Raw genomic sequence first — 12,639 nt, 5'->3', positions numbered from 1 at the left:
CTTTATTTAAAGTTTGTTTTTCTTCTAGTTTTGGGCTACCAAGTTGAGGGTGCAGCTCTTATGTGAGTGTGGCCCTTACTCAAGTATGTATGGTACATGTTTCTTTGAACCCGTGTGCTATGATACAAGACCATTCTACTTTTCAGCAGTGGACTCATTGATTTGTAGTTGATTTGGCAAAGTAATGCCGCTTGTCATCAAGGGATCAATTATGTCTGTTAATATTCTTCCCTGTGCACATTGTTTCATCATGAGGTTTTTTTATTCTTTCTTTCTCCCGCCTGGTGCAGCATCTGACTGCGGTGTCAGCACACCTGGCCGGAGCACCTGCAGTGAGGCCTCGGACAGTGATCGAGAGCAGAGACCAAAGGTGATGGGACCACTCTGGCCGACGGAGTACTTATTTTAATGCCTTGTCCTGCAAGCTGCTTCCTTCAGAGAAAGCTAGCTTAAATGCAAAACTGATAGGTAGGCGAATTGTGCAGGGTATTGTGTGTTGTGAGCTAGCTATAGCTTTATCCTAAGAGGACTACACTCGGTCACATTTTTTTTTCTGCAAACAGTAATGAGCTATAAATTTGGCTAATAGTTTTTGTGCATTCTTTCGATCACCGTGCTTTGGTTCAGGTGTAAAAGGACAACAACCTCCCATCTGGAATCAAACAACAATTATGTATTTTCAAGCTAAGCAATCCTACCATTATGTGGTGGCTGCTTTCCTCGAGTGAAAAATTGGGGTTGTAGTGGGCACTAGCAAATGCCAATGGTTTCCTGTCAAGCTCTTCTTGGCCATGCACAGTATCAATTGAGGTGCAGTGCCAGCGATATTGGTACATCTGCACTGCATTGTGCTGTTCCCTCACTTTGCCAGTGTTCACAGTGAGGTTTACTGTGAGGTTTGTGCTTTTGTGAAGCAAATGTTTAGAAAAAAAAAATGTGAGCAGGCAAACATGGTAACGGCCACAAAGATCTTGCTATTTTGGCATATCTTGCCATGTCCCATTTTATAATAGATGATGCTGTGGGCTGTGCACGCCTACTGCTGATTTCAAGCTGCATGATTCTTCATATTGTGGCGGAAACACCTAGCATTTTTCAGGTGTTCCCAGGGAGACAAAGACAAAGGAAGATTAAGTCTGGTGGTGATGACTCCCCATAAGTTCTTCCAGTGACACTGCAGTTCTCTCTAGTTTTTGAGGAATACTAGAGGGAATTTTCTTATGAGCATGTGGGAATTTCTAAATGTATTCAGAAGTCATGGGCTCATGATTGCTGTTTGCAGGAATTTAGTGAAGGGAAACAAAGGTTCACTGAAACCTGGTGGTATTGCTAAATACTCTTGCAGTGTGTAGTTACTTTAGTGTGCATGTGCCATGCTAACTCTCCATTTTGGTCAGATGCAAATCAATGTACAATTTTGTACGCTAATGCTTTTCTTGTCCAAGACTAACAGCACGGTAGTAAATAATGCCAATGGCTGCATTATCACAATATAAATAATGCACACCCTGTTATTAAGCACATGGAAAACTTGACAACCAGGACAGTGAGAGATAGCCACGGTACAGGCATCCGTGGTCATGACAGCTGAACTGCGTAATTGTCATTCATTGCAGCAGAGGCGACGTTTAATACTCTGTCTATAATTCAGCCCAGCTGTACAGAACTGCATTTAGAAGCAAAGCTGCTATGTCAAGTTGTGCTAAGCAGAAACAATGTAGCCACAGTAGAATGATTAATTGGTGCAGTCGGCAATGCTAAAGTTGCACTTAGGTGTGCCCTCTCATCATTCTGCCCATGAATTATGCACCTTGCACCATCTTCTTATTGCAGCAGTTGATACTGTTGTTGGTTTCCATTACAGAAACTGCCACATGGCAACTCAACTGAAAATGGTGAGTACTGTGCATTGCATGTTGCATGAGACAATGTTGCATGAGCTGTCTCATGCACACATTTATGTAAGTTATGTCTGAAATGTACTTACGACTTATGACATTGTAATTTATACTGTATGCCACTGCCTGCTTTTTTTTTCTTATCTCAGACAACAGTAAGCACAAAGGTAGCACACCGAAGAGGTCAGCGCCCACAGGTGTCCACTATGACGAGATGTACCATAAGCTGCAGCTCATCAAGAGGGCAAGTTGTTCTTTGTCATTTCTGTAACGGACACACTTTGCTGACATCTAGAGAGCACTTGCACAATTTTCTTGTGTAAGGTACATGCTGGGCCATTGTGTGCGAGACAGAACTTCATAATGGGGTGCGTGCGGTCACCTACAATCTCACATATTTGCAGTGGTTAAATCAGCATGGCATCATGGTGTGCTAGCTTACAGTATTAAGCTTTTCAAAACCGCACAATAATCAATTGCCGAATCTCATCACATTTCCCTGAGCTCTATTTGTTTGTGCCTGAGCATGGTATGTTATCTGGTTGCAATGTTGTTTCGTGATACAAAAAAACTTCTCAATGCAGAAGGCGGAGAGTTTGAGGTGGTTGCATTACTGTGGGAGCACATTGGGCTCCTGTGTGTGTAGAGAGGTAACAACCTCGGTATTTTACAATATTTGCATACTACAGGTGCTAAATGCCTGACAATGTTTATAACGGTAGTAAAAAATTATTGTGTCTGTAAGAGGCAAAATGTATCAGTTTTCAATGCAAATGTTAGTAATTACTTCGATGGGTCAGTATAGCTACAGTGTTGTGATGCTGACCGCAAAGTCACAGGTTCAACCTCTGGCTGCCAAGGTAGTGGTTTGGCGGGGCAGAAAGCAGATACACTTGTGTACATAGTTTTCAGTGCATGTATAAGAGCACCAAGTGGCCACAGTTTTGTCATTTTAATGTGACCAGAAGGCAAAAATGATCATGTGCTTACATTTAGGCATGCATCGAAGAACCACAGGTGGTTAAAATTAGTCTAGAGTCAATAACTGCAGCATCCTGCATATCCCACTGGTGCAGTTGAGGGACATAAGACTTCCTTCCATTGCAGTGGTTGACATTGATTCCATGTATTTCCAGTATTAAAGAAAATCCTTTTATGCAACAGATTTACTTATTTTGTTTAGTTTTCTGTGTAAGAGAGTAGCCTACAAAGCTATTTAAGGTATGCCAAAGTAAGTGTAAAATTAAAATAATATTTTCTGTATTTGAAGCCTGGCTGCAACTGGTGGTGTACGGCAGTAACACAGTGCAGCCTCAGTTATTAAAAATATTTCTTCCGGATTAGTTAGCATGACTTGCCTAACTAGGAAATACACACATTCTAATGATGTTTTAATGATATCATTATAATGGGAAATCAAAACAGTGCAGTCATTGACAAATCTATTGCATAATTAAGGGCACAACACTTTATAAATTTCTGAGACTATTAACATACACATTAATTAAATGTTGTCCTAGCACATGCTAAGTTATTTAGTGCACACATTTAGAGATAGAGATCACTTTTGGCTGTCAGTATGTGTGCTGCGAAGCCTGTCACTGAGGGTTGCTTCAGGTGTAAAATATCCTCCCACCCTAACAGGTGTCGGTGAACCTTTCGGTGTAGCCATTTGAGCTGAGTAATTGTGGTTGGTGCTTGGCAGAGTTGCCCACTAGAGGTGGGGTCACTGAAGCTTAGTGGCGGCATAATTCAGGGAGTTTCCTGCTAAAATTACTAGAGGGAACACTGGCATTAGTGTCTGTGGGAGCTGCGAGAATGGCAGTTCAGCCAGCATGGGACTGATGGGTAGTGCGATAAATTGCCTAAACTTCGTTCTTCTGATGTCTTTGTAACTTTATAAATTGATCATTTTCAACAAAATACTATGTCATAAAGACAATAATTCAAAATGAATGTGCATGTGTCCCGACACTTATTGCCTGGCTGTGTTTAGAAAACTATCGTTACCTCAAAATTTGAGAGAGATAACGCTTAATAAGGCCACAAGGCCATTCGAAGCCACAAACATGAAATCCTTGTACTGTGAAGCCTGTGTGCAATGAACACCTTTGTTGCACAAGATGTGCTCGCTATATCAGAAGCTCATTATAATTGCATTTTTTCCTTAAAATTGCAGATAAAGAACTGAACAAGGCATGCGGGAGATGCTGTATTACCAGAAATGATGCATACTGCACATGCTGGCAGAAATCATGGAGATAATTGCAAATTGTGTAAACCAGATAATCACACTCTAAAAGTTTCTCAAGCTGCTGACATGGTGTAGGTGAAGCCCCCAACCATTGGGGGCACAGTTGCAGGTTTGCTAGTTTATTGATCCTCGCCACTGGAGTTTGCTGAAGTTTTCACACCTCACTAGCAATTACTCTATTAGAGACACTTTCCGAGACATCTACACCATCATCAAAAGCAACAAGTCATTGCATGTTTGCCTGTAGATGGTATGGCTTGCACTGGCGGCCTATTTCCAGAAGGCTGGATTGATTTCCTGCAGTTAATCTTTATAGACATTCTCTTAGCAGAAAGAAGTGCCAGCTTAGTGAAAGTAGCATTTTTTTGTGAATATGCAGGTTTGACCTCTTTTCTCAAGGTCTTCTGGTGTGTAGAAGTGAGGTTCTTGGAACCTAGCCTTTACTGTCAGGTTCATCAATTCGTCTAGGTCATACAGTTTGGCAATCCATATTTTTTGCACAGATCACTATCTTTAGTGCCATTGGCGGGCTGTTGACAAATACCATGTTCATGATTGTATTTCGCTTAGTGTTATGCTGACGGATCTAATGGACGAACATAAACAAAATGCAGACGTACATGGCACTAACTACCAACTTTTTTAATACTGTTAAAGAATGCACTTATATACAAGGTGATAGGGGCCGAGGGGCGGGGGGTAGATAAAAAAAAGATGACAAGGGGACAACATGTGATGATGCAGTGGGCCGGAAAAACATAGTTCACTTGCACCTGTTTGCCCTGGCAAACTCGACCTCAGCTTCGATGAGCATGATGGACGAAGTGCTTACGCACTTCTCTTTTTCTTTTGCTATTGCCAGTGCTTCCCATATTTCTCGCTCATATCTTTTTTGGACAAATTGAAAAAATGCATGGTGTTGCCTTACATGCATGGACTGTCACATAGAATAAAAAAGACAGCCCAATGCCATGACATTCGAGTACTGTTCTTCGCTCTGCAAAAAACTAAAAGGCATGTGCAAGAGGGTGAACGCAGGATCCAAAGAAAAAAAAAGTGCTACATTCTGTAAGACTAACTAAGCACGTGAAAAAGTATGTGGAACGCACTAGTTCAGTGGTTTACCAAATCCCACTGGATTGCAGGAAAGAGTACATTGGACAAACTGGATGCTGTTCAAATGACAGGTTACGGGAGCACAAATACGCATGCCATCTCCTGACAGCACCTAGCAACTTGGCTGCACACTGCAAACAGTGCAATTTCTCTCTGCTACCAGAAAGCACCGCAGTCATTGGCACATCAAAAACAAAAACGGAGCAAGAAATATGGGAAGCACTGGCGATAGCAAAAGAAAAAGAGAAGTGTGTAAGCACTCCAGCCATCATGCTCATCGAAGCTGAGGTCGAGTTTGCCAGGGTGAACGGGTGCAAGTGAATTATGTTTTTCCGGCTCACCACATCATCACATGTCACATGTCATGTCATATCTTTCTATATCTTCGTCCCTCTACATCACCTTGTGTATAAGTGTGTTCTTTAACAGTATTAAACAAGTTGGTAGGTTGCGCCACGTACGTCCGTGTTTTGTTCCTTATGTTTGTCCATTAGTTCCGTCATCATCATCATCAGCCTGGTTATGCCCACTGCAGGGCAAAGGCCTCTCCCATATTTCTCCAACAACCCCGGTCATGTACTAATTGTGGCCATGCCGTCCCTGCATACTTCTTAATCTCATCTGCCCACCTAACTCTCTGCCGCCCCCTGCTACGCTTCCCTTCCCTTGGAGGGAAGGGAAGCGTAGCGGGTAGTTCCGTCAATGTAACTTTAAGCTCAATGCAATCATGAGCGTCCACCAACTAGCCCCGTTCATTTCTCTACCATGTTTAGTGCTGGTGTATTGCTTTTTAGTTCTTTTATGTTGAATATCCTGTGGACATTGCAACCCACGTCTGAGCGAAATAAAAAATTCAAGCACTGCACCAATTACAGTAATGGTAGCACAAAACACAGTTTGAGCTGTTCAGTAGTATCGACATCCCATCAGCAGTAAAACGATTTTAAAGAAAAGGTGATGCACCCTACAGTTGGGATTGCCTGTGCAATGCTGTGCAGCCATCTTCCCTGCCTCAGCTTGTCGAGACACTGCCACTGCACGGTTCATTCCATTCGTTGAAACTAAACCAAGCAGGCTAGCTGGTTGCTATAAGTAGATGGCTTCTCATAGGCTACTTACGAAACTCTTTGGGTGTTAAGAAACTGTTTGTGGTGTTCGAACATTAATTCTAAATGGGGTTGTTATAAGTGGGCTTGACTGCACTGCCCATCATGCTAATGGTTGCTAAATAGTCATAGTGCGCCAGGGTTCCCTCTAGTCATAGGCGCTGACTATGGGGATGCTTCGGGGCCCCCGAAGTTTTCCAGGGGGGCTGAGCCCCCCCCCCCTCAGGCGATGCCGAAACCCCCTCCCCCTCCCCCACCTCCCCCAGACACATACCCCTAAAGTATCATTACCAGAGCTTTGTCACCCACATCATTTGAGGTTTCTTTTGACTTTCCTCAACCTTTTCACTCAAAGTTTTACTGAGGCTGATACATAGCTTACTGAATCATTTTTGGCACGGACGTGCATGCCTTTTTAATTCGTCCACTGTTGATTGACTGAATGCTGAGCTGAACTTAATCCGAGCATGTTTCAAAAAGCTTTTTGGGGACACAATGTGCTCAGGACTATCATCTGTTGTTTGCAGAGAAAGAAAAATTTTTTTATTGACTTGTCTGTTTGAGAAGTGTGGAATAGGCCGATTGTGTGAATATACCTTTTCTAACTATCTCTTACGGTGCAGGGCTAGCCTAGTTATTGATTTCATGCAAACTATACGTGAACCATTTGTAATTAACAAATGTAAAATAATGTGCGTGTCCATATCTAATCCTAACCATCCTAACATTCCCTTAGATTTCGTCATGTCATTTAAATATCTTGCTGTACACATTACCAATAACTTAAAGTTGACCATGAATATAGAATGGGTCATTAAAAATGCCAATCATATGCACGGGTACTTACGGTGCAACTTATTCAAAACACCGTCTACGTTAAAACTACAGCTTTACAAGACTCTACTAATGTTCAAAACTTGAATATGCATCTGCAATATGGAATCCCAGTCGTGTTACTTGAAGTAGTAAAAAATAACTCTACTCATTTCATTCTAATTATAACCTTATTGCGAGTATAACCTCAATAAAACTAACCTAGCACTTATTTCACTAGCTAATCACCGTAAAGTCGTCCGTCTTTCGCTATTTCACAAAAATTTTAAACTACACCTTTTCAGGACTCTAATGCGCTCGAAACATGAATATGTATCTGCAATATGGGATCCCAGTGACATTAATCTTATTACTTCACTTGAACTAGTAAAATATAGCTCTACTTGTGTCACTCTAATTTGCGAGTATAACCTCAATGAAAACTAACCTAGCGCTTATTCCAGTAGCTAACTGCCATAAAGTCGCCCGTCTTTCGCTATTTCACAAAAATATTGAACTACAGGTTTACAAGACTCAAATATGCTTGAAACTTGAATATGCATCTGCAATATGGGATCTCAGTCACGTTAATCTTATTACTTCACTTGAACTAGTAAAAAATAACTTTACTCATTTCGTTCTAATTATAACCATATTGCGAGTATAACCTCAATGAAAACTAACCTAACGCTTATTCCAGTGGCTAACTGCCGCAAAATTACCCGTCTTTATTTCGCAAAAATTTTCCATCACAGTAAGGTACTAGTAATTGATTCATGTTATGCGAAGTCTTTCTTTCAATTTTTCATTTCTCGTACATCTCAGGAATGTAACCACCTTCCCTGAAGTATCGTAGCCGTCACTGATAACAAACTTTTTGTAAAGCTGTAGCTAACATTGTATAATCAGGATAAATATTATATTACCAGAACTCACTGCACTTGTTTGTTTGTTTGCTTTGCTCTATTTCTTTGTAACCACTCCCCTCTTTTGTGCCATATGGCCATGAGGGTATATTAAATAAAAATTAAAATGAGCAGTGACTGCCAGAGTTTGTCAACATGAGTAGCATTTCCTCAAAATTGCATTAGGTGCATTTGATAGTTTTAGAATTCTTCTCATTTTCATGTAACAAATTGTTGTGAGTGAGCGTGTGATACCTGGTGGGAATGCCCATCAAGCTGATTTGCAAAGAGCAGATGACAGAGTTTGTGCATTAGCAAGCTTGCTAATTGTTTCTGTTTTGGTTGCCATGGCTATAACGAATTGAAAAGAAACAAATTGGCACTTAACATGTTACTTCTCCTTTATCATAAAATGCCCTTAAACTCAAGCAAGCTTGCATGTAAAATTTTAGCATTCCCGCTCGGTACAATACAAAACTGTAGGAAACTGCTTTCCTGATAGGGCTCATACCCCTCTATCTGGTAAACTTGTGAACATTTCACGGTGAGGCACAGTTCAAGAGGACCTGTTGTCATTATGGTGACCATTGAGCTTCTTATGGCTTGGCGTGGGCAGCTTGCATACCAATAATCTCTCTTTTGTCCATCTTCCTGAAAAGAGAAATGATGTAGCCATGACAAACATGTAAGCAAAAAATTGTGAAGCAAAAGTTAGTCAAATAAATCAACAGATTATGGTTCTAGTTGCAATCTTCAGAAACATACCTTGTGAGGACTTTGGCTCCTTGACGTTACTTCCAGTAGTGACACATTCACTGCTTTCTAGTATGGAGGCTGTAGTCGAAAGAAAAAAAGAGCTTCAATTACTATGGTGTAAGTGTGAGTGAGTTTGTGATCCATATATGACTAAGAACAGTGGCACAAAACACTCCATGACAGAAAAGCGCGCACGTGCACACGCACACACACACACACACACACACACACACACACACACACACACACACACACACACACACACGCATGCACACACACGCACACACACACACACACATGCATGTGCATTTCTTTCAATGGTGTCTTTGTGTGGGCTGTGCGTAGTGACGCCTCAGTTAGATTAAAATTTTTGTCTGCCAAATACTAGGTAATAGACATTGCCATTTTATTATGTCTCAAGCACAATTAAACTGTATCACCGGAAGTACATTTGCCACTAATGTGCAGTGAATTTATCGTAGTGTATCCTTTGTGCACAAACAGGCAAAACTATTTACTATTTACGCTGTACTCCGTGATCTATTTTAGCAAAGTGGCAAAATAACAAGAGCCTCATTTGAAGTGCCTTTAAAGGGCAATAACTTTTTAATTATTATTTTCCACGTTTAAGAAATGACTACAGGAATCTGTTTATCCTCCTGGCACGCAAAGAAATTCAAAGTCGAGGATGTGAAGCAATGCTTTTTTACTCACCGGTGCACACGCCCAGAGGCTGCAAGGTTAATCTGCTTTCGTGGGTAGCCTCCAAACAGACTGTGCTCAGTTCCAGCGACGAATTTTAATGCTAGCTAGCTCATTTTCTTCAAGGAACACGCCATTATGTAGCTAGACCCGGCAGATCACTAACGATGGAAGCCGTGGAGCCGTTATGCCCCTGAAACACTGCAGCTGATAAAATTCAAATTCACCGTCTTTAAACACGTTCGCTTGGTGGTGACTATAGAATGTTCGACCCATAAACAGGCTGAGGTATTATTGTTATCTAATTAAAATGAACCTGCGTGATGCTGCTCAAAGGAAATGACCACACTGTTTGCAAATATTACCGCTGTACAATTCGAATCGATTAAACGGCAAGGACTGCAGTCAATACCATTGGGTTTGTGCTTATCACACTTCAGTGAGGTCTGAAAACCTATATTCAAGTAATAAAGCACAGACTTAATAATGTAAGTTCAATAAAACAATGGTCTGCTTATTTGTAAAACAATGACATGTTAACTATGTTTCTCAGTCATTAATATTGTAACCACTATTAACGCACTTCGTCGTTTTCATTTGTACATAGCCATCATCATCTTCCCTGTTCTTCGACTTCTTTGCGCGTGAGCTGGGGGCGTTGCCTTTTTTGGAATAAACAGCGCTGGACAACTTGATAGGTCTCGGTATTATAAAGTGGTGGAGGTACGTCAAGATCTCGACGTCCTCTCGTGTTCCCGTCCTCCCTGGAGCTCCGTTCCAATCGCCGCCTGCACCCAACTACCCCTACAACAATGGACACTTCCAACCCCGGCCCTTCCGGCGCCCCTAACCCTACCACACAAACGACCCCGCTTGCGGCGCCCTCTTGGACTGTGACGAGCCCACAGCACGATCCCTCTGTCTTTGCGGGACTCCGCGGTGATGACGTAGACGATTGGATCGACCACTACGACCGCGTGAGTTCTTGCAACAAGTGGAAAGACACCCAGAAATTGAGGCACGTCGCCTTCTACTTGACCGGTGTTGCAAAGACGTGGTATTTCAACCATGAATCCGACATCGCGGATTGGTCCACGTTTACCTCGAAGCTGCGGCAAATCTTCGCTTCCTCGTCTGGCCGTGCAGAAGTCGCCAAACAGAAACTGGGAACGCACCGCCAACTTCCCCAAGAGTCTTACACCTCATACATAGAGGATGTCTTGGCTCTGTGCTGCCGTGCGAATCCTAGCATGACGGAAGTTGAACGCGTTCGCCACATCTTAAAAGGCATTGGGCCTGTCGCGTTCAACGCCTTAATCGGGCAAAATCCGGCTTCTGTCCAAGACATCACTTCAACGTGTCAACGCCTCGACGAGCTGCAGTCTATTCGTCTTCCACATGACAGCAGCGATCCTTAGGTTCCCCATTCTCCAGATCTACGTGCTCTTATCCGCACCATCATCCGTGAAGAGCTTCAACTACAAGACCTAAGGCGTCCACCTGCTGCCTGCGCCCTAACCCCCACCCTCGACTTGCACGAGGTCGTAAAGCAGGAGTTGACAGCGATGACTACACCCACGACGCATCTTGCTCCGGTAGCGTGCTCCACACCTACCTACGCAGATGTTGTTTCGCTACCCACCCCTACCGTGACTTCTGTGCCTACTGGCGTTTCCTATGACCATTTGGCTTCGATGGGAACCAGAGCACTTGCTGCGCCATCGTACCCTCAGTGGCGTTCACCTCGTCTGGTTTGTTTTTACTGTGGTATACGTGGCCATATATCTCGCTTCTGCTGCCGTCGTCGCCAGCAGGATGAAAGGTGAGGCTATGCTGGGCACGAAAGAGACCGCACTCGCCGATCAGACGACTACTATCCCGGACCGTACTCGTTCCCTCAACAGCGTTCTCCGTCTCCACCAGCTGCTCCCAATCTGCCTCATAGTTCCCATTCGGCCAGACGTCGTTCTCCATCCCCTACCGGCGCTCTACATCACCGCTTCGCCCCACTTCCCATTTTGTCGACCAGCACTCCGAAAACTAACTGTTCCAGTTTTTGGAGGGGAAACTGCTTCTTATCGGTCTTCAAAAATTCCTCCTGTTCGCCCGGCCAACATACTTTCTGTGACTGTCGAAGGTGTTCCCGTGTCAGCTCTCATCGATACTGGTGCCGCTGTTTCTGTTCTTCGAAGTGATCTGTGTTCCCGGCTCCGTAAAGTAAAAACGTAAAGTATTAACACCACGCTATTTTGCGTGGTGTTAATAATGCATTCATTCACCCTGACAAACAGTGTACTGCTCGTGTTCTCTTCGACGGCATACGCCACCACATCGAGTTTATCATTCTTGCAACGTGTATCCATGAACTTATACTGGGTTGGGACTTCCTACATTCTGCTTCAGCCGTCATTTCATGTAGAGAGGAAGTTGTCCACATCACAGATACAGAGCTTGAACCTGTTGCGGACTCTTCACTTTCATGCGTGAACTTGGCCATCGCTGCAGACTACGTCCTGTGTCTTGGTCACGAAGACGTAGCCGTAACATCCAGTCAGATCGCCGACGGAGACGCCTTAGTCGTCCCTTCTTCCCGCTGTACTTCTCGCGGAATTCTCATTGCCACCTGTCTCGTCCGGTTTTCACGCGGCCGTGCCCTTCTGTCTGCTTGCAACACAACCCCAGATCCTGTGATGCTGCCCAAAGGGATGACTGTGGCAACCCTCGCCGACACTCAACCTATCCCTGTAGTCACGCTTTGCCCTTCTTCATCGCCAGTACCAACCTCAGGTTTGGATGACTGTTTCCCTCCTCCAGCCGTTCTTGGTTCTGACCTAACAGCCGCGCAGTCCGAAGCCTTAATGGTGGTCTTGGCAAAACACAAAGCCTGTTTCGATAGCTGTTCCCCTGTGTTGAGCCAAACTCCTGCGGCTACACACCGCATTGAAACCGATGGTTCCGCTATAATACGACGACGCCCCTATCGTGTATCGCTGTCCGAATGAAAGGTCATTGAAGAACAGGTTGCTGACATGCTTGCGCGGAAGATAATACGACCTTCATCTAGCCCATGGGCGTCCCCCGTGGTCCTG

The 12,639-nt window shown here is 43.6% G+C and overlaps 2 protein-coding genes across 9 annotated transcripts in view; both read left to right on the top strand.

Moving 5' to 3' along the window:
- Window positions 1-12,639, top strand: part of RpL35 (Ribosomal protein L35) — a 343,229-nt gene that overhangs the window by 87,628 nt on the left and 242,962 nt on the right. The gene's annotated exons all lie outside the window — the stretch shown is intronic.
- The window catches only part of LOC139052370 (golgin subfamily A member 1-like), a 231,397-nt gene that overhangs the window by 20,310 nt on the left and 198,448 nt on the right, over window positions 1-12,639 (top strand). For all 8 annotated transcript variants that reach the window (XR_011509873.1, XM_070529459.1, XM_070529462.1 and 5 more), the window contains 3 exons: window positions 291-370; window positions 1,865-1,895; window positions 2,048-2,142. Coding sequence is in view for 7 of the 8 variants with exons in the window: in XM_070529459.1 (XP_070385560.1) it covers window positions 291-370; window positions 1,865-1,895; window positions 2,048-2,142 (206 nt within the window). In the remaining variant the exon portion in view is untranslated. The remainder of the gene's footprint in view (window positions 1-290; window positions 371-1,864; window positions 1,896-2,047; window positions 2,143-12,639) is intronic.

Source organism: Dermacentor albipictus, unplaced genomic scaffold (assembly GCF_038994185.2).
Source record: "Dermacentor albipictus isolate Rhodes 1998 colony unplaced genomic scaffold, USDA_Dalb.pri_finalv2 scaffold_22, whole genome shotgun sequence".
NCBI classification, from domain to species: domain Eukaryota; kingdom Metazoa; phylum Arthropoda; class Arachnida; order Ixodida; family Ixodidae; genus Dermacentor; species Dermacentor albipictus.
Note: the sequence above shows the minus strand (reverse complement) of the source record. Positions and strands in the feature narration are given on the sequence as shown.